This window comes from Plectrocnemia conspersa, unplaced genomic scaffold, assembly GCF_051122295.1.
Source record: "Plectrocnemia conspersa isolate PC_06_02 unplaced genomic scaffold, ASM5112229v1 ptg000003l, whole genome shotgun sequence".
NCBI classification, from domain to species: Eukaryota; Metazoa; Arthropoda; class Insecta; order Trichoptera; family Polycentropodidae; genus Plectrocnemia; species Plectrocnemia conspersa.
Window position 1 is genome coordinate 3,731,280 of NW_028277167.1, and position 26,256 is coordinate 3,757,535.

The 26,256-nt window shown below is 29.5% G+C and overlaps 1 protein-coding gene and 1 long non-coding RNA gene across 3 annotated transcripts in view; one reads left to right on the forward strand and one right to left on the reverse strand.

Annotated features, from left to right (window-relative positions):
* Nucleotides 1–4,764, forward strand: part of LOC148236384 (uncharacterized) — a 61,716-nt gene extending 56,952 nt beyond the window's left edge. The window contains exons 5-6 of the mRNA XM_088183641.1: nt 1,096–1,366; nt 3,984–4,764. Coding sequence (XP_088039767.1) covers nt 1,096–1,366; nt 3,984–4,084 — 372 coding nt within the window. The 3' untranslated portion in view covers nt 4,085–4,764. The remainder of the gene's footprint in view (nt 1–1,095; nt 1,367–3,983) is intronic.
* The window catches only part of LOC148236374 (uncharacterized), a 457,594-nt gene that overhangs the window by 335,836 nt on the left and 95,502 nt on the right, over nt 1–26,256 (reverse strand). The window contains exon 1 of one of the 2 annotated variants that reach the window (XR_015809191.1): nt 8,897–9,157. The exons of the other annotated variant lie outside the window; for it this stretch is intronic. This is a non-coding gene — a long non-coding RNA (uncharacterized LOC148236374). Of the gene's footprint in view, nt 1–8,896; nt 9,158–26,256 lie in introns of those variants that run through there. 2 annotated transcript variants of the gene reach the window in all.

The window sequence follows — 26,256 nt, forward strand, 5'->3', positions numbered from 1 at the left end:
GCCAAATTTGAGGCTTCGGCTTGGGTAATTGCCACGTTCGGCCATTGTACGTAACTAGCGCTGGAATTTTACTCATTTCGCCGATTATCAACTGCAATTACACAATTTCGCTCTGTCGCGATTTTATAGTCTCCTCCCCGCTATCTATGTATGCACACAGTTAGTAGAGATTTATTCAACGGCACTTTGATACGTTCCGAGCAGAACCGATTCATATTTCAATTCAGCACCGTCGGAAAATGTGCAAATAAAAATCGCTTCGGCATTAAGCTCTATTTATGAACACACGTTGGCCCGATTCCATACACTCGTCCCCGACACACGCAGGCTTAATTTTGGATTCCGATTATTAATTTGTTCACCAGGAATTAAAGTAATGAAAATATAGGGCAAAGTCGTTCAGCAAACATATAATGCGATTATGCACTACACAAAATAAATATAATTTAATTTACTATGATAACAATGCTGGTATTTTTTGCCAAAAAAAAACATACAATAAAATAATTTGTATAAAAAAAATATGTGTCAATGAAACATCTGTAGAAACTTAACAGCGACGTGCTGACTATCGAGTATGTGCTACTACAAAACAAAATACTTAAAATAAATTGTATTTTATGATGAACAAAATTAATAATAATAATTAAAGAATGAGTCTTAGCATCCTGGATAAAGCCAGGTAATATATATAGTGTTAATATAAAGTACACTAAATGACAAAAGTGCTGGCTCTGTTACACTTTCTTGATTGATGCATACCTGTGTAAAAATTCCAATAATATTTTATCAAATCAGCTTTAATTATGTAATTATAAAATTAAATACATTTACCTATTATTACCAATTTAAAGAGCTGTTTCTGTTACAAACACAGTCTAGTATATTAATAAAAAAACACATTTACAAAACATGTTAAAATTTGGTCAATGTTTATACGTAAAATCTATTAATAATTTATACTAATAGGCATTTCATAAAAACAACAAATCTATTCAAAAGTATTATTAACATTTTTATGTGGTGAATATAATGCATTTAAATTGAAAATGAAATGTTTATAGTTGTAACTTGACTGTTATTTATTTTTCACAGGCGCCGTTCCCCTTCTTGGAAGGCGCTTCTGAGAGCGCCCCCGATTCTAGAGGGCTGTCAACACGGTCTTTGGGGCTTAGGTTAAGGGCTGAAAGGTCTCTGTTTCTACCGAGAAATGGAGTCGGCGGAAGCACGGGGTCTTTGAGGCTAAGGTGTGTATCCGCAATGCCTTCGTGGTTGCCCGGCGGACCTCATCGTCGACAGTTTACGATCACTGCATCTCTGAGGTCACCGCCGCAGACCAACAATCAAAAGCTAAAATGGTTGAGTGGTAAGTTCAAGACACATTTAATTTTAATATTATACAATTATCTGTTCTGAATTATATGCTTTTTTATAGCTTCTTCCTTAACTTCATGGTCGTTATTTTCTGATCAATATATAAAAAAATCTTATTATACCATTTAAATGTTTGTACTTGGTAATTTTACAATAGTGTACTGTTTAGCTTTATATAATTGTATTTTATGTGAGAATCGCAGTTTGTTTTAATAATAAAATAAGTAGTAACTATGCGCGTATCCTTTCGCTCGCTCGCGTGTAAGTGACGAGAATGAGTGAGAGATAAGGGCGTGCGTTACATGCGTTCCGCATGCACATTTCTTCTCACTCACTCTCGTCACTTAGCACGCAAGCGAGCGAAAGGGAATGTATCTCATCGTACGCGCCTGGTAGTAACGTTCTTATTACCTTTTATTTAGTAATTCATTTTAGTGTTTTGTTTCAAGCAGAATATTTATTTCATCGTTATAAGAAGTTCACCGCATATAATAAATATATGCGGTGAACTTCCAAGAAAAAAATTGTTTTTTGTTGTTATTTTAAGAGCTTGAGGATACTGTACACTTAGCATCGCTAAGTGTCATGTCCTTACCCGACAAAATTCCCTCACAGCTTAGGCGAAGGAGTTTGAAGCAAAAATACTTTCATCTATGCCTTAGTGACTTTCGAGCATAAATGAAGATTTTTTTCTGTACATCTCCAAAGTTTGCTAAAATGTGGTCACTTTATTTTTACTGATTAGCTTTCTGTACATTACTCTAGTTCTGAGCGTCAACGAATATTGGTTTATTGTCTGTAATCTTAAAAAAATCCTCTTGTTTCAAAGAAATATTATAAAATATCTCTATGGGTATTGCAATGAAATTCGTTACATTTTCTACGTAGCGTCTACTTAAAAAACTAGTGCGTTAATTTATACGTATTTTTTCAGAATTACTTCTGTTCTTATTTATTTATTATTATTTTATATTTCTTTTATTGTAAATTATAGAATAAAATCAGTAATTTTCAGCCTTTTTTGCCTTGATTTATTAAAGTTATTTTATATATTTTTTATATATATTGTATGACCCTTGTGACTTTTTTGTATCAATTCAGAGGCTCTCAATATTTTTTATAAAATATTTTTTGTTATGTTAATAAAATTTATTCGTATTATTTTATATAGAAATCATTTACATTAAATCAAATTAAAAAAAGTAATTTTAGGAATGTTTTTTTATTTATTATTTCTTTAGTTAAATATATTAACTAAAATTTATAAATAATATTAACTATCTAGGGTACCTCAAAACAGTGATAGATCGACCGCCGTACAAGTACGGCGATACCGCTCAAATGCTTAAGTTGCTAAGGAGCGGTGTTGGTGATTTTCAGTTACAAGCTTTAGAATGCCTCGTAAAAGAAAACCAATTGCTAAGTCATCATAATGGTTACAATTGTATCAAAAATAAAATATCAAATATTATATTTAGAGGTTCATGAATATATTAAAAAGAGTAACGCGTTTTCTAAGCATTAAATATTATTTTTAAATGGGAAACTTTAGCCTAAATAATAGCTTTGTGAGTGTCTTGTATTAACGCCACCATTTTACACATGTTATTGTTATTAAGACAAACAACTTATTTTTTATTATGCTTGAGGGTAGCGATTGCATCAAGTTTGCTACATTTATGAAGAAATCTGACTATTTTATTAAAAAAATGGTTTATTTAGCAAAGCAGCGGTAATTTTTTTAATATATATATTTTACAAGAAAATCCTTTTTTGTTTTGATAAAAGTATATTGCGAAATATTGATATATTTCGTCCCAGAGTAACCTTTTATTTCCTAAAAAGTCATTTGGCGGCTTAGTTTTAAATGCATTTTTAAAATAAAAGTAGCACTAAGAATAAGTTTTTTTAGATTGTAAATGTTGTTTTCTAAATTTTGCTACTAGACTTATATTAATTAACGATTTTTAATAAATAATAATAAACAGAAAATTGATAAATAAAATGCCATTAAATACGCAGTAAATTATTGATTCAATAAATAATTTTAGCGAACACACGTTCACAAAGAAAATATTACTTCTTTAATAAATATGATGATAGGTAACAGACGTGTAAACATTTACGAAATCTCAAATGATATGGGCATTACTCATTAAAAGGATCTTAACTTATTTGATCTACTGATGAAACATATAAATAATTATTAAAAACAATTATTAAAACCTTAGTATCTTGCTTTGATATGAAACAATAAATAAAGGAAATGAATGGCTGCAACAAGACCAATGCTTATATGATCTGCCTTTTATTAGTATGATATTATTTACGGTGTTTTAGAACTGTAAAAGGATAAATATTTTTATTTACCTAGCTTTGAAAAACAAGATCGATAAATTGTACAACATGAAAGTTAGTTAAAGCTATCAATTTTAATGATATATAAATTAAAAAATATCACTTATATAATATAATATATACATATTTATACAATAAACTTTTATATGTAATCAATACTTTAAATTGTGTAGTATATATTTATGCAGTAGTATAAAGGTATTTGCATATACATTTACCTAATAAATAAATCATTTGCATTTTATTCACAGGAGGTGGAGTAACTACTTCAGGGTGTCCAATGACGTTATTAATGTTCGCCATCCTAACGTTCTTGGCTGCTATTCGAAGGAGACCGCAAGAGGTTTACTAGTGTATCGTTGGGAGATATTTCATTGTGTCGTTTCGTTAAAACCAAAGGTATTGATCACTTTATAGGCAACCGATATAAGTTCAGTAATACTACACCCAAAGAAGCCGGCGACTGTTTCTCGTTGTAAAGGTATATTCGAATAAACAGAAGGACACTCAGTAGTAGTGCATATGGAATATTATCAATTCAATTGCAATTTGTTTGCATCATGTAAGCGGATTAAGTTTGCTAACTTAATTATAACGTAATATGTACTGGGTTGGGTGTAAACGAAGATATTCACAGTTAAAATATTAATTAATTCTTCGGTTTACGATTTTGTTACAATTTATACTTCCCGCAAAGTATTGAATTTATTTTATTAAACCTCAATTGAATTAAGCTTCAGATACCTTCATTAATAATTTGTGAATAAATTAACATTGATATTCCAAAAATATTTGCTTTGTAAAATTATCAGATCAACCATTAAAAATTTAATTAAAATTAAATACAAACACAGTTCATTTTTGGATTGACTGAACAAATAGTGAATTTGAGATTAAACATTTTTATTTTTATAGTAAATGTCACATTAGTACATATATTGTTTTGTATTTTAATTCTATTAAGTATATATTTAATTTGTACCAAAATATGCATTGGCAGATTTACAAACTATTTTTTCACAATTTAAGTGTTGATTAGACGAGAGTTTATTTTATAGTTTTATTATAATATAATTCACCTAATTTTTAGAATTATTATCTCGCAAATAAAATTGAGCAAGAATTATATTTTTGAAAATTTGCCTTCTATTTCTTTTAATGTAAAATTGAAGTGTTGATTATACGAGAGTTTATTTTATAGTTTTATTATAATATAATTCACCTAATTTTTAGAATTATTATCTCGCAAATAAAATTGAGCAAGAATTATATTTTTGAAAATTTGGATTCTATTTTTTTTAATGTAAAATTTATATGTTTTTTTCAAATGAGTTACAAATAATTTAAGGTTAAAGTGAAGCAATAATTATTTAAATTGTTTTATTATATGATTATAAAATTTATATATTATAAAACAGGTGTTGAAAAAAATTCAGAATTAAATATATTTTTAATTGATACATCTCCATTAAAAATTCCTATTAGTCAAAGTTCACTAATTAACAAAAAAATATTTAATTAAATAAAAAAGCGATGTCAGGAAATAAATACTTACAAAATTAGAATTACTATTTTGTTAATTAAATATTTTATTAGCAAAAAATTAAATCTTAATGGTTCTCTTTTTTATTTTGCTTGTGGTTTGCCTAATATTGTAAAATATTTTTCTCAATTAAATATTATTGTAAATCACCAATAAAATGTATGTGAATTAAATATTATTATTTTATGATAATAGACTCAATACTTTAAAAGTAAATAGCATTCATACTGTAATAAATCAATCAGAAGATAGAAGACGTTTTTATTACATTTTAATTATATAAAAAAAAACTTTATTTAATGTATCATTATACTTTTAAGGCACAATAATATAATAATACCAGTATTAATAATATACAAAATCGTAAACCAAAGATATCACAATCATACATGTATATGGCAAATAGTTTTTTTTTCTCAAGTTTGCATTCAATTTATTGACCATTAAAAATATTTGGCAATTAAAATTATAATTATATATTATCAGTCATCGAATCAGATTTATTTTGTATAATATCGTATTGTATAAAAATGTAACTCTAACACAAAAAAATAATAAATTGCCATATATTTTTAGTCAAATTATAGTTATGTTTTTTTATTATTATTAATAGATATAATATAATGTATGTTAAAGACAGAAAGCTGTGATAGTGTGATCTAAAGTGAAGGAATGAACAAAAATGCGCTCGGAACAACCAACAAAAAAAACTAAATCAATAGATTAAGGATATTTAATATTGTGTAAATTGCTCAATGTTTCGATTTGGGCAATCGAAATAAAATTAGGGAAAAAATGGGTTATTACATGATATGTGTATACACAAAAATGAAATTTTGTAAATATGAAAAAAATATATTGAATCAATTAATAGGACTGAATATTTATTAGACTATTTGTCTTATGAAAGAACGTAACATTCGAACGATTATGTGTGTCTCTTATGTAATCGTTTACATTATATTTCAGTGTTTTATTTTATTACATAAAACGTGTAAAAGGTCAGTTATGAATGTAAAAATTGTATCAGAAAGCTGTAAAGCGCCAATTGTTTTGCCAAATATATTATTTCAATTATAATATAATAAAAGCGATTTATTTATAATAATTAATTATTGTATATTACAAATATGTATAACCTAATGAATTATTGATGTATTATTTACAAGATATATATATTATATAATGCACAGTGTAATACGTATTTTAATATTTAAGCACGATGTGGATAAAAGTAATTGTTGTTATAGATATAAAAATTTTAATAAAAAAATATACTTATATAAATTTGTAGTTTTACTTTCTATGTCATTTTTTTAGTAATATTTTTATACAGCATAAGAGCTTTACAAATATATTTTTCTATAACTTGCGTGTAAATTAAATTTGAACGGGTCTAACTCTGTGTCCTTATGTCGCACTTTTTGGGTCAAATTTTATTATCTGGGTAGTACAATTTTATAAAAAAAATAGTAAAAATATGTTATATGCAATTATATTTTATATATTATAATAAAAAGCTTTGTATATAAATTTAATTAAAAATATACAATCCCATATGATTTTTAAATAAATTACTATGAATTGAATTTAATGGCAGTCGGTCAAAAGAGCGTGCGTCAAATGAGCGCGGTCATATAAGCGCTGCGTCATAAGAGCGTTTACATATGACATTTACATTTATCGTTTACATATTCAGAGAGACATATGAGCGCTTTAAAAAGAGAGCACGTCATAAGAGCGCAAAAATACTTGAAGAATATCAAGTGTTGCATATTTTAGGAATTAGGAATATAAAATATAAGTAGATTGTGGGAAATTTACAAAGAATTAAAATTCACAAAATATAGGCGGTAAAATTAGTATTTTATGTGCCAGAGCATAATGACGATTAAAATAATTAGTAAATGAAAACATTACTATTTATTAATCATTACGTACATACGAAAGTATGGCTCCCCATCTCCATATATACGATATACATCAGTGAGATTAAGATTACTATAAATAATACTGTAAGATTTACAATATTTGACAAAATACTCTTTTTATCTATAACTAGCTTTGAATATCGCCCCAATATTTTTAGATTTTATAATTTGGAAGATAAAAATAGACATAAAATCTTATGGTTTTTAAGAAAAATATTAAAAATAATCACTAAAATCGAATAATTAATTTTTTTGCAAAACAAGCACTACAACACTTTGAAACAATGCTCAATGAAAAGATCAAATCTCCTAAAAAGATTTACCAAACTCCAATTGAAAATTATACATTAATTTCAGTGGAAGAAAAAAATTGTAATTTCTTATTACAAAACCCGATACCTTGGAAATATGAAAATACTGTTATTCCCTAACGATTTTATAAATTAAAACCATATTTGGACATACCAAAATATTTAGAAATTTATTGAAACAGTTTTTAAAAAAAGAATTAAATTTATCATAACAAATGATTACATTAAAAGATTATTCTTAAACTTGAAACTTGTACAAGATTTAAAATTGGTAGAAATAGTCTTAGCATACTTAATGCTCTTGCTGCACTATCAATCCAGAAAGTGCATAAAATAAATGAAATTAAAAATTAAAATGAAAATTATACAAAAAAAATTTTAGAATTCACAATTTTAAAAAAGGGACCATATATACCTAAACTTATTTCAGAAACAATATTTTTATTAGGTTAAAAATAATAACAATAAACTATTATGCTAATCTCTCTTAGTAAATTGATTAGTGTTTTTATAAATCGATATATTTCGGGTCTCTGGGTATCTGGACAGTAAATGGATCTCTTGGTGCAGAGGTACATATTATATTAGGCTGACAATATTTACTTGGCGCACCAAATCAATTAATTGTCATAATATTTAAGATTCAATATTTGCATCAAATATTGGCATAATCCATCTTCTTTTAAGTGGTTAGATATCATTTCTACTACTATTACTGTCACAGTAATAACATTATTATATCGTCATTCTTAATTATATGAATAATTTGTAAAAATAAATCAATATATGTATTTATAAATAATTAAAACACAGGCTACTAATTGTTAGTAATTGAATAGCTCGAAAAGACTAATATTATTATTTGAGTTGTCGATAGTTGTCAATCGCTGGTTTGAATAGTGCGAGCGAAATAGCGAGCTCTGCTTGCATCTCGCTCTTTTAACAGACACACAATATTAAGAAACAATTATGCACAATTAGAGACTATAATCCCGTTTCATCCCATATCATAAAAATATAGATACCTTTCGAAGGAAAAAATTAGTTTAATTGACACCGTAAATTATCGGTGTCAATTATTGGTCTTAACACCACGCGAAACGACCATATTACGATGAAATATTTTACAATAAACTTATTATTGAGTTATTCGCATATGTTAAAAATTAAATATTACTAAAATGTGTTTACCACAAGTTTTTTTACTATTAATAAATTTAAATTGGCAAAATTAGCTCGAACACAAAGCCAATAAATGCATTGAAAGTTTCGTCGACGCACGAGTGCAACGGTTGGAATTCGATGTCGACCAATTGTCGACTTTCTAGCACAAAGGGCTAACTTAATTCGAAAGACACACAAAATTAGAAAGACATTACCTTGTCAAACGCACGATGCATAGAATTGTAAATATCCTCGCGGGCCACGGCGCGGCGTCACACCCCTCGCCACCCGCGAGGTGTAACGGTCTTGCACTAAACACTAATTTGAATTATACACTGCTTAATTCTAACACATACACGAAATTACATTATCACTTTTTAATGCACTACTAATTAAAAACATCGAGAATACTTATTCAAGAAAAATGTAACAAAAGAATTTATTCGCCCGTTTACGACCGAGGTCGCATATCTACTGGTATTGTTTTTAAATATTTCTAGATGCATCCAGACAATTCAAGGTTATGCTTCATTAAAAATAACAAATGTCATTCACCTCAAATTGCATTTGTCTAGACTTAAAATATTTATCTCTAATTCGAATTATTTTAATGCAAGTTGTTTGTTTATTTTTAGAAAATATATCTCTCGTTCGATTTATTTTAATGCGAGAGTGACACGAAGGTCACCTTGTGTTGTTGTTGTTGTTGTTGACCTTCAAAAGTATAATGTCGATGATTTCAAGTTTATTTATATGAAAAATATTATTTAAATCTAATTATAGTTAAAACATTCATTTTGTATAATTATCAATTATTATTATCAATTATCAATTACGATTTTTTAAATGCAAATTTTGAGTGTAGTTGTATGCGTGCGTACGGCTCGGCGCGGCGTCGGTGCTGCCCCCAAGTGTCAATCGAGTGCGTTGTAGTCCAGTAAAATAAGGGTTTAACCTCGGAATGAAAGATAACAAGCTGAAATTTTGCACAGACCTTTGTTTTGGCGTTCTAAATATATGGTGAAAAGTCTCAAAATATATCGTGTCTGCTAATCAAGATATTAAGGGTCAAAGGTCATAAAAATCGTTTTTTTGCAAATATCTCGCCTCTTTTGCGTCGCATGTCATTAAATGTTCAACAAAACTTATAGAAAATAAAATTTTCTACAAGTTTGTTCAAATTTATTTCTTCGTATGGTTAATGGTTTTCGAGATATAGCGCGGGGAGTGGGAAGCGCGCATCCGTTTATAGGATAACGCTATGTAAACCACGGAGCCAGAGTTACCTGTACATTCTTCCACAGTTTCGTAGAAAATATCGCAAATTGTTATTTGCTGAATGAACCCATCTAAAGCATTATAACTTTCAATCTTCATATCTTCTAAAATCATCATCGATAATGCAAAAAGTAATACGTATGGCCTCTGATACTTCTTGCAAAAGCGGAACCATCCAACATTTTGTCGACAGAATTCGATGCATAAATTGTACTGAGAGCTTCATTGATTCCGCTTCCATTCATTATAAACCCTATGCATCCAATAAAAGACATAAGCATATGAAAGCCTCCTAGTTTCACAACTACTCTGGACAAGTCTGAGCTAGCATCTGAAGCTGCTACGATTTCACGTGCTTTTATGTACAACGGCTGATCAAAAGTTATTAAGCATGTTCTTTGTTCATGTTTCTTGGCAGTGTTTATAGCACACTGTAATGTGGTGTAAATTGTGTCCATATTACTCACAGGATGAAGAATAAAAGTAAGAAACAGAATCCGAGAAGTTACAAAGTTCTCATTGTTTTTTGTAAGTTGTTCAATAAATCCATTCCACCCTGGCAACGGTGAGATATTTTTCCACTTTCCGTACTTCCACAACAAATCAACTACATTAAATATTTGTTCGGTTAGTTCTTCTACATCATTAAAATTTTGAACTTGAATCTCTTGCTCAATCCGGGTACGACATGATTTTCATACACTAGAAGGGGTATATGTGATAGTGCTGCTAACTCCTTTGCACTTGGTTTTGTTGTAAATTTCTTTATGCGGTCATCAGATATAACTTCAGATTTTGGAGTTATTATTTTTATCATTCCCATTATATGAACAGTATTATAGCCATCAAGAGTATAAATATTTTTCTGCATTATCTGCTGCATACTGTACTAAGGCACTTGACTATGATGGTTGATTACGAGGCTCTGGGTGATAACAGCTGAAATTTAACATTTTACAGTATCACTATATGAAGCGAAAAAACCTAAACTTGACAAAACATCCAAGTCTTTTTGGATGTTTGGCCTATCTGTATTTTTTCTATGAAGAATATAGATAGGCCTAATAATAACTGCGAAGAAAAGGACCGTTTTCGTATGGAAGTCATTATAGCATGACTTATAGCTGTGTATTTCGTTTTAAAATGCCCCGTCTTTCCTTTTCTGTTCTTTATAATAACTTCTTGCAGAAAATGTAATAAAGTTTTCGGAATTTCTTCATAAATATTTTACTCGGGGGCGGATAAGACTTGGTCTCAACAACAGAAGATCGAATATCTTCTCTAATAATCGCCGCAGCAGCTTCCACTACGCGCAAGTGTTCTTCTTCCGAAGTGCCTTTTTTATTTTCATACCAAGCTATGGATAAAACTTAAGCTTGAGCATCGCGAAAAGAAAAAATAGGGAATGATCCAATCTTCGTTACAACTATAATATCAGTTAAATATTTTTTTCTTAATTTGGAAATGATCTTCTTATCATCTGGTACATACTCCGTAAGGACATCTCTCAACTCTCAATTTTTTCGCACAAATTTCTTGTCGAGCAATATTTCATTTTTAATTCCTAATAATACAATGAAGAAAGTAATAAAATTATGGTTCAAACGACTTGCCGAGACCACTTTTTTCACGATTGTTTACTTTTTCAAAGCTTATACCAAGTTAAGCAGGTAGAAATACTCGCTGGATTCTATAAACGGATGTACGCCTCCCACTCTTCGCGCTATATCTCAAAAACGGTTAATGATACAAAACAAATATTATAACTAAACTTGTAGATAATTTTATGCTTTACAAGTTTTGTGAAGCATCTAATGACGTGAAACGCATAAAACGCGAGATATTTGCAAAAAAACAAATTTTGTTACCTTTGACCTTTGATATCTTGATTAGCAGACACGATATTTTATGAGACTTTTCACCCTGTCCTTAGAACATCAAAACGAAGGTCTGTGCAAAATTTCAGCTTGGTATCTTTCATTCCGAGGTTTAGCCTTTATTTCGCCTTATTTGACTGGACTATTGTCGTTTGCTTGTAACGGTCGTTTACAACATTTTCGAGGTCAGTTTCAACGTCGAGGTTGACATTGAAACTTTTCGATGTAATATAAAGACGAACGAGGAAGCGGAGCACTGGATAAAAGAATACAGTGCGTAATCCAAAACAAGTTGGAATTGCAAGAGTATGAAAAAAAAAGCCACACGATATATTTCAAAGTAAGTACTCTAATTAAACTAATAATTTTATATATAATTATTGTATATAACTTGACCCTTCAAAAAGAACGCATGGTAAATCAAAAAAATTGTATTGCAAAGCTGAAATAGACGTTCTTGTAAAAAAGGTGACTTGTGACACAATGGTGCGTGATAAATATCTGAAGGTAATTTCAATATGTTTTTTTTCCTTTTGATATATAACTCATATTTATACATATGTACAAGAATTATGTTTAAATTTTAAGGACGGATATCAAACAATAATACAGTTTATCGGAGACCATAGTCACCCTATAATAAACGCAGAGACTTTATCTTGTTTGCATCCATCTGAACATATCAAAAATAAGTTCTATGACTATTTTGATATGGGATTAAAGGTTGGCGAGGCTATGAGATATCACGAAGTTCATCTGCTATTACAATATGATAATTGTATCATAGAAATGGCTGATGTATCAATTAACCCACAAATGCATACTGTTCTTCATTAAGGGAAAAATGGAGATATAATACTTTAGGTCCACGTAACGACTGTCTCCAGGTAGTTTATATTGAAGATGAATATGTTTGCAATGTTGTTTCTATGAATAATAATGCATTTATCATTTGCAGATTTTGAAAGAGAAGATACCAATATACAGAACATTAATTAAATATTATGAAACACCGTTTGCTTTTGTTATTATAACGCCAATGATGAAAAGAGCTCATTCTCTGCCTTTGACTAATGACATTGTGTTCATAGACACCAACCTCCTCTTGCGATGCGGAGGGCCACTCGATTACGCCACTTGAAATGTAATGATAAATTCAAAATCAGCGTTTCATTTTAGTAAAAATATATGTATATCGTTATCGTATTTTTAGCTTATCTTTAGCTTATTAGGGGCGAGCGGTGAGATACTTTTCCTCTCGATCGCTCACGTGTTAAGTGTCGAGAGTGAGTGAGAGATAAGGGCCCATACGCACTGTCGGCTAGCCGCCCGGCGACTGTACCTTATATGGTTTTAAATGGTCGCAAAATTAATATTGCAATTTCTTCGCGAATGTACTACCCGACCTCGAGTCGCTCGGCTTAGTCGCCTAGTTTAGTTACCTACGTTTTCGAGCCGGCGGCCGCTAGTCGCCAGCGGCTAGCCGACAGTGCGTATGGGCCCTAAGAGCACGCGGTCCACATGCCTCATCATGTTAGTCACCGAGGATGAAGAGTGACACTCTTCGAAACGTCAGATGCTTACATTCAAGTGAGATCGCGATGGTGTCCGTAGCCAATATTGATCATGAAGCAACAAAACATTTTTTGTTGCTTCATTTTGGATTTTAGAGCACCCAGACTTGCACAATAGCCACGCAGATTTATAAAAGTTTATTATTTCCAAAAAGAATTTACCATAAAAACATTATAATTAAACATTTTGTATAAGCTGTGGGACACATATAAAAATAAATTTTTATTGTTACATTAGATACATTTAAATAAATAAAACATTTATTTAAAATAAGTTTGTTTTAAGCCTGGAACTTACTTCTAAATTTTAATATAGTATTTTTTCTCTCAACCTTGAACTAAAAAGTATGCTTTATATTGTATATTTATATATTTATTTAACACTATAGTAACACACCTTCAGGCAAAATCCTCTTCCATACGCCCTTAATCTATTATTATTTTTTTTTCCAGAACAGAAAGCTCGGTATTGTTTCTCGGTGGCCATTCTTTTCGCTGGTTAATCGGAGCTTTGCGTTGGCGCGGAAAAATAAGCCTCGTCCCCCACGAGAAAACAAACGTTCACCCTTTATTCACTTTCAAACTCGTTATAATGCCATGTGAGCTTTGCACGTCGACCGACGTGCAGAAATCTGAGTAACTGCACAGAATTACCGCGCCGTAATTACTTCTTCGTTCCTTTCTCTCTCGTAACCCTTTGTCGCATCGTGATGAAACTGTGGAAATTTAAATCTCTACACCGAGAGACGCGGGTAACCAACCGACGAATCGCGATCCGAATTCAGATTAATGACATTTTGTAGTATTGAGTTTAATATTTTTATTTCATAATAAGGAAGCAGTCATTAAAGCCAAATTATGTTTATAGTCATTTTTCAGATTAGTGTTAAAAAAAAATTACAGAACAATATTTTTCACGGTAACTGTTTTCAAAGCACGCATTAAAATTTATTAATTAATAATTAAATCATTAACTAAATTTAAATCAAGCTAAGAGATCACGAGGTAAATGATAAAAAAACACTATTATTGAGATATCATTATAACACCATACATGCAATATATACAATTTTATATAATCAGTTAAAGGAAAATAAGGTAAATAATATGTAGCATAATCATATTAAATCTAAACTAAAAACCCTGTTAATTATTATACAGTCATAGCCACAACCAGCAGAAAAGTTTACGGCGTACGAAATAATTTTCCGCTGACCGACATTTTATCCGTAATCTAAAACAACTGTTATTGTAATCTGAAACAACTCAGCATAGTCTTTGTATTTGTTTAATAACAAGAGCTAAGACTAAAATTAGTTAAATACATTTTTCGATTTGATTTTTTTTATCATATTTAAATAAATAAATAATAAAAATTAATAACCGTAAAATGAGATCACGTTCTATTAAATAAATTGAATAATAGTGTTTAAATTTATAATAATACATAAAGCATAGTTATTAGGATAATTGTAAACAATCGTAAATCCTATATTATATTTCTTACTCATCTTTCTGTTAGTTGAAAGAGCATTTTACTATAGGATTCAATAATCCGCTTGTTCATGGTAAATGTATAATAATGCCATATATTCAACAATATTATAAATGTTATTATTCATTTTGGAGCTTCTGCAATGTTTGGAGCCACTGGGTGGTGAAGAAGGACAGAGACGAGTTCCTTAGCTATTGTCATCGGCATTTGTCGCGTAACAAGTCTTGGCCGACACAAAGGGCTTCTGCATGCACTAGTCTAAATATGTGTATGTATATGTGTTAATGTTCTTCTTCTGTAGGTGTGTGTGTTGGTGACACGTAACTCCGGTATGAGTGGAGTTAATTACCACCTTGTACCCGTTAACTTGGTTAGTAAACAACAAGACTTCAACAGTTGTAACGTAATGCGGTAGTTGTGTCTTAGTTGGGAGCCTTAGTGCGAAGGATACTTTGCACGTTTTAAAATTAATCACTAGGGAGGTAAGATAGGGCTAGGTGCAACTTATTTATTATAGATTTGTGACGTGACAGTTTACTAGAAGTACCTTATATAACTAAATTATTTTATGTCATACTAAGCTCCTAAACGAGCTTTAGACATATCTCTAATCTTTAACTTCGATCCTAAACTAAATTCATATCGGCACAATTATGCTAATTATGGCAGTTCTGGTAATAGAAACAGCGATATAGTCGGTAAATGTGATAATAATATATAATACCTGTACAGCTCTAGTTAAAACAGGTATAAATATGAGTATGTAAATTATTGTTTTTAAAAATAGTAGAGCACCTAAAATTTATTAAAATTTGATAGTTTTTACGGTATGTATTTAAAGTATATTTTTAATATTTAATAGTTGCCCAAGATGAATATAACATTCGTAGAATAACAAATAAATCATTTGAGCACTTTTATTAAACCGCATATAATTTTTATAGTTAAATTTAATTGAGATTTCAGTCATATTATATCAATTTTAAAGTTCACACACAAGATTCTATTTTGTGATGAATTTAAAATAAGGTAAAAAATCGCAAAAAAATATTTCAGAATCACTCTTGTTTTGCTTTTGTCTACGAGCGTGAAATAATTTAAATATATTTGCTTATCGCAAAAACACATAACAGGGCTCACCCGTTCGCATCATAAGATTCCCTATCGAGCTCGAAGGTTTACCATTACATTCTAATTAGAATCCACTACTATTTGCCTCTCAGCCATACACCATGGGGGTGTTACCCTGCGCTTCTAAAGAAATATTCACCATTTTATTTTTATTATATAATAATGCTCTTTTCTTATAATAAATAAAAATATTTTATTGCCTTTGGAAACAACAATAGTAGGAACACATTTAATAATGTCTATAATAATTATATTTATTTAAAAAATCTTTGAAATTCTGCGCAAAATTAAAAAAAATCAGATACATAAGTAGCAAAATTATGGAATGAAGTTAGTGGTATTGTAGGTTAATCAAATTTATTCATTTAACAATCAAGAACTGATGCTGATCCCCTAGAAATAGAAGTGGGATGGGTGTCACACGCAACGAAGAAAGAGATAAAGCATGCTATTTCGTGTAACGGTACTTCGTCCAGACGACATGGGAATCTTATAAAGCCGCCCGTTCCAATATATTTTTGACTGTAAAAATATGTTTCTACTATGTGTCAAAGGAGTGCCAATCATTGTTAACTCTCGCGAATTATATACTTAAATAAAAATTCTATAAGCTTTTATTTATGATTCACTTAATTTTACAAGCAGATTTTGCTCTTTACATATTTTCAAAAGTAATAAATATTTTTTGTTACTTCTAAATCGATAATAATTATTAAATACCTAATCAAATAATATATTCTTTGGAACTGATATCAAAATTGCATTAGATTATTTAAACAATCTGTTAATATATCTTCCTAAAGAGCTTTATATCAACTGATCATAAATCATTGATGGTAAAAAAAAACAAAAAAATAAAATGTGTTTTTTTGGTGTACAACCGGCCTCCGAGTATGCCGTGTGTACTTTAAGCAAATACTCCCATTTTTTTTTTTTTTTGCTAAATGGCAAATGTTTGAGGATGCCGAAACTAAATGTGTCATAAAATTTACATTGTGAAACAATACTGTTGGATTGTTAAATAGGGATTTCCTGTCTTTTTCGATACAGAGCTCTCACTACCCACGTAATATCTAAATGGGTTTTCGCATTTTGAAAATTGTATGAGAAATCAAATTTTATATTTAAATTGAAATAGCTGGATTTTGGTTGGCTGGTACTTGGTTATTTTTAAAACGCGCGAATAACCTTCGGAAGCCCAAATGAGGCCCGTTGACAACTGCGTCCGGGTACCCGGTCATTATTTGTTGGAGACGATTAGTTGATAAGTCAGTCATGGATCTGCTTTTTTTAGCACAATGAGTACTACAGCTCCAGAGAAAACGTCGATGACGTTGTTCATACGAAATTTGGCTGCCCATAATGAAAATAAGATTGATAAGATGCAATGAAGCTCTTTTTAACATACATTGAAATTAAATCCTGTATAGGTATCAATAGAAAAAAGCAAAGTTTTTGATGTTCGCAATCGTAAGGTCACCGCAGGGTACTGTCAAAAATAGTGAATAGTCTTACTCGGATGTAAGGGTGAGAAAAAAATACATGTAAAAATAAGCAGAGGTCCTAAGCAATTTAGGATCCATTGTTTACACAATAGAAAAACGTCTTTTCCGACCCTTACGCTGGGTTGATTACACTTTTAAATGTCTTCGAATTTATTACTGTTTTTCACAGGATAGAGAGGGAGAGAAAGGGAGACCTTTGAGTAATCTCTACTAAATTGTGTGGACACAAAATCGATAATGAACGATGAAATGCATATTTTTCGCCCTACTATTAATAACACCCGGTCTTGACCCGCCGGATGAAGATGGATGGTTGTTTTTTTCCTTTTAATCAGATCAACCCTTGGGCACCACCTGGAGGCTTAATAAACTGAGGCTAGGTTTCTTGTTCATTTGGAGGCTGCGACAAAGTGAAGATTACGAAGCAATTGGCCGTGACCATAGTATCGGTTTACGACCACTGTTCTGCCGTGTTAACTAACGGTCTATGACCGGTCGGAGATTTAACGGCGGCGTAATTTGTTACAAGAACTGGCCGGTGGCGCTAGGGCTAGGAAAGTGGCGATAAATAATGATTCGCTGTGTTTTATTTGTGTTGGCCATTCGACGTGAACAATGTTCGAAAGTGTCGACGGCTTTATCCGGAAAGAGAGAGAGAGAGAAAGCCAAGCTTAATAGAACGCCGTAAAATATTACGAGTCTGTTTTTGCGATCGGAGGTAAGAGATGCTGAAGACTTGTTTGTTTCTTGAAAATCGTAATGTGTATACATACAGAAAAAATAAATTAAATTTTAGTATACTGTAAGAATTATTAATAACACAATAAAGCACGACAACGAAAAACAATAAGAGACGAACTAACGAACCGTTCGGATAATTGATGTACGCGCTTGCGTATCATATTTACTTTACAAAGACGGAAATATTAAATTAAATACAATGTCTACGAAATCCACGTTTCGTTTATGTTTTATACTAAATAATTATGTAATTATATTTTAAGCAAATATTAACATTATATAAAAAGTATATAGTAATGTAAATTAAACGTTGGTATGTTCCAAAAATTTAAAAATTCTTAAATTTATTTTAAAAGTATAGGAAATGTTTATTTTATTACGATTATTCGTTTATCAAACCATCTATTATGTAAAATACATTTTACTTGACTTTAACCATTTTTTTTCATTTAATTTAATATAAGCTTTAATAAAATATAAATCAGAAGTAGTTACAATTATAAAATAAAATAAAAAACAATGGATTAAGTGCTAACCTGAGAACAGCAGATCTGGCACAATTAACACGTGTTCTTTAGCTTCTAGTCTAAAGCAATATGTGCTTATTTGTATTTAAGATTTTTCTATCGTAGTCTCTACAACATGATAATAATATGTTGGGGTAGTTATCCAAAATATTTTATATTGTTTTTTAGAATTGACAAAAATGTGCTGAATATATTTATATTTTTATTGTTTATGACTTTTAATTTAAAAAAATTGTTATTACAGATGGCTTTCGACTTTCGCACAATTCGATATTTCGCACATTTAAGAAAAAAAAAACATTTTTTTAAATTTTTTTTTTTTTAAAAAAACGTTCTGATAGCGATGAATCTTTTGCTTCAATCGGACGTTCATATGATACAAACAGGTCTACGATATGTTCAATTTTGCACAATAAAAATATAATTAAAGAATACGTTCAAAATTGTGGAAAATAAAGTTATAATTCAACAATCTTTAATGAAATGTTTCCAAAAAAACACAGCAAAAAAAAAACATGGATGAAATGGAAAATCTTTGTCATCGTAGATCGATGACCAACATCAAAAAGATGTCCCTCTGAGTATTTCATTTATTCAAGCAAAAGCTCTTAGTTTGCACAAAGATTGGAAGGATAGATTAAAAAAATATTTTAACACGGTTTTTCAAGCAAGTGACGGTTGGTTTTACAATTTTAAAATAAGGTATTCTTTTCATAATATAAAATTTACTGGAGAATCGGCTAATGCGGATAAAGATGATGCAAAAGAATTTATTTCCTAATTATCCAAAATTATTGAAGATGTAGAATATTCCTCTAGCCAAATATTAAATGTCGGTGAGACAGGTTTATTTTGGAAAACTCTTTAACAATGAAAAATATTAATGAAGCATTCACGCACCTTGACAAATTTATAAATATTATGGAAGATTGTGATCCCAATGGAGAACGCATATCTCAAGTGCGTAGGGCAATCAATAAAAACATAGCATGTTATAAAATACTATATGAAGAAAAAAAAAAGAATAGTGGAAAACAGTTAACTCTTGATTACTTTTTAAAGGAAACATCCGCAAACCCCACTTAAACGTGTTTCTTAAACGCCTCTTAAACATCTTATATAAACTTGATAAATAAATATTTTAAAATACACACAATTTCATTTTTTTTTACTTCCCTCGACTTTCGTACATTTAACATTCGCACACATTTTCAGGAACCAATTATGTGCGAAAGTCAAAGGCCGCCTGTACTGGTATTACTTCAAACCAAGCAAGCATATGTAAAAATAAGTCTAACTAATATTTTTTTAATGAAAATTTAATTTTTTTGTGGCAAGCGCGCTCTTTATATTACTTACGTTCCTGAACATTACCCAAAGTAAAATCAGCATTTAATTTGTTGTTTGAAACTCATAAAAAATGTTTACATTTAACATTTTTTATGTTGTATTTAAAACCTTAACTTTACTTATTAAAATAAAATTTAATGTTAACATAACACAGAGCAAAAATGCACTTTAAAATATTGATAATGATAACACAATTTTACGGCGTAACATTATTTTAATATTTCATATTTCAGGATTAGTATCGATGAGTATAATTCATGCAGTATGGGAGTAGGTACCGTAATCATCGTTGGTTGACGGTAATTCTTCGAGTGATTGATGATGTATCGCATATTTTATACTGGTCTTTCGAAGAAGCATAGATGAATAAATGCTAAAACTATTTCAAAGATAATCACATTGATGCCTAATTACGTATAATAACTAAACGCATCTTTTTTAACCACGAGTATTTTAAAAACTAATAATAAATTTCATATGAGTATTAGCAAAAATTCAAATAATATATTAAAAAAATATTTATTTTTCTAGCTTTGTCATGTATTCTAAGACATCCCTAACCTGTAACCTAAAACACCTGCAACCTGAAATCCGAAACCTCATTCGCACTCTTTGTAAGAGTACATAAAAATATAATTATCAAACATTTCGTTGCGTTACAAGATATTATTCTTTTCCTCTCGTTAATTTCCTCTCTCGCCCGTAAGAAAAAAACTTACACAATGTAGCCTCCGAAGACAAAGGAAATAATGTCTTATTCAGGGTGATTACCAGTTCTAGCGCACACAAAGGGATACCAGATAAAGATGGAAAAAATATTTGGTCACGCGAAACCATCGCCCTACACTTTCATATAAATCTAGCGCGTTCTGATAATGGACGTCATTTTTTTCCACGCGGAACTTACGAGATGAAAACCTTTTTAGTTCGATTGAAAGTATATAAAAAATAATATTTTTAATTATATTTATACCGAGCGCTATAAATGTATCTAAAGTATATTTTTATCGAGATGAAAATTAAATACTATACGCAACATTTATCATTCCTAGAAATGAGGCGTATAGAAAGCACAAATACACGCATACATACGCGCCTCTAGATTCGTATTATTTTTATTAAATCTAAATATATTTTTTTATTACTGTCTAAGGTTAGTTTATTTTATGATTATTAAAACTAAAATACTTGCACATATCGCAGAACTATTGAGTAAATATCCGCTTTATTCGGTTTGTACTTTGCGGTGAAATTTTCCGGCAGACTTTTCATATAGTACAAATTTCTCTCTTATATTAACATTTTGCGGTTTCTGCTACAAACGCTTGAAAGGCCGTATTAGATATTGAAAGTTTCGTTTTGGTTCTATTTCTTATCGGTTGCGTGCGTTGAGAGAACGTTTAGGAGTGGTTTTATTACGAATGTTATATGTATGTATGTATTTATATTATATCGCCAAGCAAATACATAGAAGTTATTAAATTTATCGTATTTTAACTTAATTTTAGTGAAAAATTTTTGCAATAAAACTACTTTAATGTTTTAAAATTAATCGCATATTATTGCCATATTTTTTTTATTTTGATGTGTAAAAATTATAATATAAAACTAATATATATATTGGTTAGAATATGATTTTTAATACCAAAATACCAGTATTTTAGATTTAATTATTCATCATAATATTGGGTGTATTTTTTTAGTACTTTTTAATCTATATTTTTTTTCTAATGCGATAATTAATTTTACGAACATAATTTCATATTACATACAATACAACTATATTCATGTTTACAATTTTGTTATTAGCTACAATATAATATATACATAATAATATAAACTAAAAAACCTTTTATAAATCAAGTAAATGAAACAATAAAAATGAATGGATTAAGTAGTAATTTGCTTCTATAGTCTCGAAAGCAGTATATGTGTGATTATATTTTATTTAAAAACTGTTTCTATCATTGTTTTAAATGGTTAATGGTTAATACTTAAGATAATAGTATCATTATTTTTACGAAACATAGTTAACTACCACTCCTTTTCAAAATAAACAGGTCAGAAACGTAAAATTAAAATCCAGCGTTAAGCACATTAAAGGTTAAAATTTACCAAACACTTTGAAATACCGCTCTAACAAACTTGTTACACTACTTATATCACCGATATTTAATATAAAAAAAATTATACCTATTTTATTATATGCTAACTTGCAAACAATGAGTTGTTTAACCATACCAACTCATTTTACCATATGCTTGCTTGGTGTGGAGTAACACTAGTAATACTATTTTTTTTAATTTGTTATTGTAAGCTATCCAAAATAAAATTAAATAAATAATATTTAAAACTTTTTTTATACTTATCTTTAAAATATTTTTATTATCATTTTTAGACCTGAAAATACTATAAAATCATTTAGCAAAACCACCAGATCTAATAATCTATTGTATTGAAGACTTTAATTAAAACAACCCTTAATTTAAATATGTGTTAAAAATGCCAAAGTGCATATTGTATAAAAGACTAAATTGATTGGTTTTTTTTCCTTTTTTTATAATTAAATTGTGAGCGGTTTCTTAGTTTTTTTAAAATTAATATTTATATTTTTATAAATTGTAAATATTGAAATTGTAAACAAGAAAATAGTTAAAAAATAGTTGCATGTATTGTATATGTTTGTAAAAAAAATCATAGTTAAAAAACGTTTTTCAAAATAATATATATATATTTACCAAAGATTGTTTAAGTTGATAAAAAAAGAGTGAAAATCTGTTTGAAACCTAAAAAATCTTAATACATACTGTTGAAAAAAATATATATTGTGGCGACAGGTAACAATAAGGTTACAATTCCCATTCGATATATAAATAGACGGGACAGAAACTCCAGAGAACAGTCGCCCGATTACATTACGAGACTCGACTACTGGCTCCGCTCACGCCCTCGCCGCTTCCGGCGACTACTTGCCGCAGCCCCGACCATGTGCCGCCATCGTCAGCCACCGTCGCCGCTGACAGTCGCCGCCACCGACCACGCGGCCCAGGAAGCACCCGGCGCCGTCACGCACCCGTAGGGCTACGCCACTGCGACACCGAGCTCCATCACGACGACCCCCAAACTGGTGACAACCCGACGTGAGCACGAGCTCCAGCACCAGACGACACGACCCCCACAATATAAAAAATATCTGAAAGGTTAAGACATTATCTTTATAACTATCTATATATGAAAATTCGTGAATTTTTTTATATTCTGTTACTATATCTACTTATAATAATATGTTATATTTTAGATCTTTAAAAATATGTTAAAAATGCAAAACATCAATGGATTGTGACAATATATCAACGCTTTTTTCCGTATCACTTACATGTTAGAGCAGTAGATATTCATTTATATTAATAGTATTATAGAATTATTATTATTTAATAAATAACGTATTGTTATTATTTATTTATTATTTAGACAATGACAGAATGAGAAGTGAAAAAGCAAAACTTTCTTAATAAACGTCAATCTTTTGTTAAGAAATGAATTATAAATACAATTTATTTATTTATTATTTTTATACTTGTTATTATATGTATTTAATGTTAATTATATTCATGACTGTAGTATGATGTGGCTTTCATAGGGGCGGTAACGACACATTTATTCGATCTGAAGCACAATTTTTCCCCCATCTAGGAAAACTTGTTTCGAAGTTGGCAGAAAAAATATGTATCAAATAGGTGTAAAGGCCATGGACCCGAGTCGAATAAAGAACAACTCGACTTTTATTTGTTCGTCCATTTTTTTACGAGTTCCACACATATAAGAGGAGGCGAAACTTGTCCAAACACGCGCGGAGAAAGAGGACAATGCAGCGAATGGAAACTTCTAAATGTCCTTCCATGTTACATTTATGTGAATAATGTAGTTTACGAGATTTGCTTTTTGGGCGAGCCGAGAAGAAAATTTTACGACCACCCTAATTGTCTATATATATCACAGATAAATTACCAGATTTTTCCTTGTTTATATCCCTATTAGAATATTATATAAACACTAGGCGAAGATACAGGATATTTTTTTATTATTAAATATAACCGAGAATATAGAAAATTTATTTGCGAAAAATATTGCTGGGATGTTTTTTTGATGACTTGTAAGAAAATATGCGTATTTCCATATTATAAAAAATAATAATACGAACGTCACGTATAAACGACCCGATTAAGATCTTGAGATAGTAATGATTGATGATATGTGATTGGGGTTGAAGTTGAAGTCATGTATCATACGTGCTTATATCTGACATAAATTGCTTGGCAGTTTTTCTAAAGGCTGTGATAACGCTTTTGTAAAAACAACTTATAAATAAATAAATAATATAATACACGCCCCTGTATTTTAACATGATAAATTACAAAAATGATATATTTATTTTATAATTATTCACAATTTTAAAAAAGGAATAAAATAAAATAAAAATACATATAAAAGTTTACCTAACAATAAATGAAATTTTTAAAATTGCCATAATTCTAGCTTTTAAATGATTTTAATTCATAGCATGGTATTGATATTTTAGTAACTTATTTATATCTAAGACTATAAAAATTCTTTATATCCATATACATATATAACTTGTATATATTAAAAAACACTTTTTAGTATTAAATTTTGATTTAAATATTTAAATAAATAATAAATTAGATTATTTTACTTTAATGTTGAAATTTGAGTTATAAGATATCACATTTTTTTTTATTAAAAAATGTAAATATTTTGTGTCTAAAATTCAACTGATTTTAATTATAGATATAAGGTGGAAGTGATATAATATAAAACTAAATTAAAAATTATAATATATTATAAAATATTCATTGTTCATAATCAATTTAAAGCACGGCACAAGATCGCGCACAAATCCGATATTCTTTAAGCACATAAAATTACAATATTTCATATAAAAAGGTCCTTTGCCTATTTTTCTTGAGTGTACAAGATCGAAGAAATTTATCATCAGTATATATTTACCTAAAGCGAAAAAAACCTTAAGAGAGAAAGTCTCTCGACGTCCAGCCCTATAAAGTCTCTCGTAACGACATAAATTATAACGATAAAAAAATTAGAGACGGTCGGCAATAACCTGTAAAGTTTACGATCAAGGCTTGGAATTTATGTGTCTCATCTGGATTTATTGTCGAAACATAGATAGGAATCCGCGAAAGGCGCTCCGCGGAATGAATAATCCCCCATCGGCGAACGTAATCCTACGTGACAGTGTTTTGGATTAATACTACTACGCTTTCTTCGGCCCGTCGCATGGTGTGGCTAAAATTACTAGTAGTTTTAGTAATTATAGTTCATATAAAATAACACCCTTGACAAATTACATGCGTATTTATTCTGTATTTTGTGATGGTTACTAAGAATTATTGATATAGATTAACTTCACAACAGAAGCAACTGCTTCTCTCTTCGCTTCCACTGGTCCAGATTGACGCATGCGGCTTACATACGTATCCACAAAAACATGTATTGTTGCACAAAGTAAATAATAACAAAATAAAACTATTGAACTGAAGGTCAGGACAATCATAATCCTTTAGAAAATTTGATACAAATGTATTAAGAAACTGTCGATATGAATAAAAAGTCACTTAAAAATGAATCGATCTATAAGTTACTTATCGTTTATAGCAAAATACTGACTATTATTCATTTTTAACTAACCATATAATTATAATATTACTAAGATTAGTAATTAAATATATTTTCTATAAAATCACTATAAGCACATTTTTAATTTTTAATGTAAAAACCTATATATTTCAATTAAATTTATTTTAATATACCATAGTAATGAAACAAAAAAATTAATTTGCAATAAAATTAATTCTAAGATGTATCAACATAATTAATTTTATCTACTAAGAATTTTTTTGACTAATTAATATTCTCTTCATAATTTCCCTTTTTATTGCATTGCATTTACTTTAAGTTATATTTATCACATTTTTTTTAAATACGCTAATTTTATTTAAATAAATAATTTTACAGACATACTAATTATATATAATATACACGTTACTGTTTTATAACC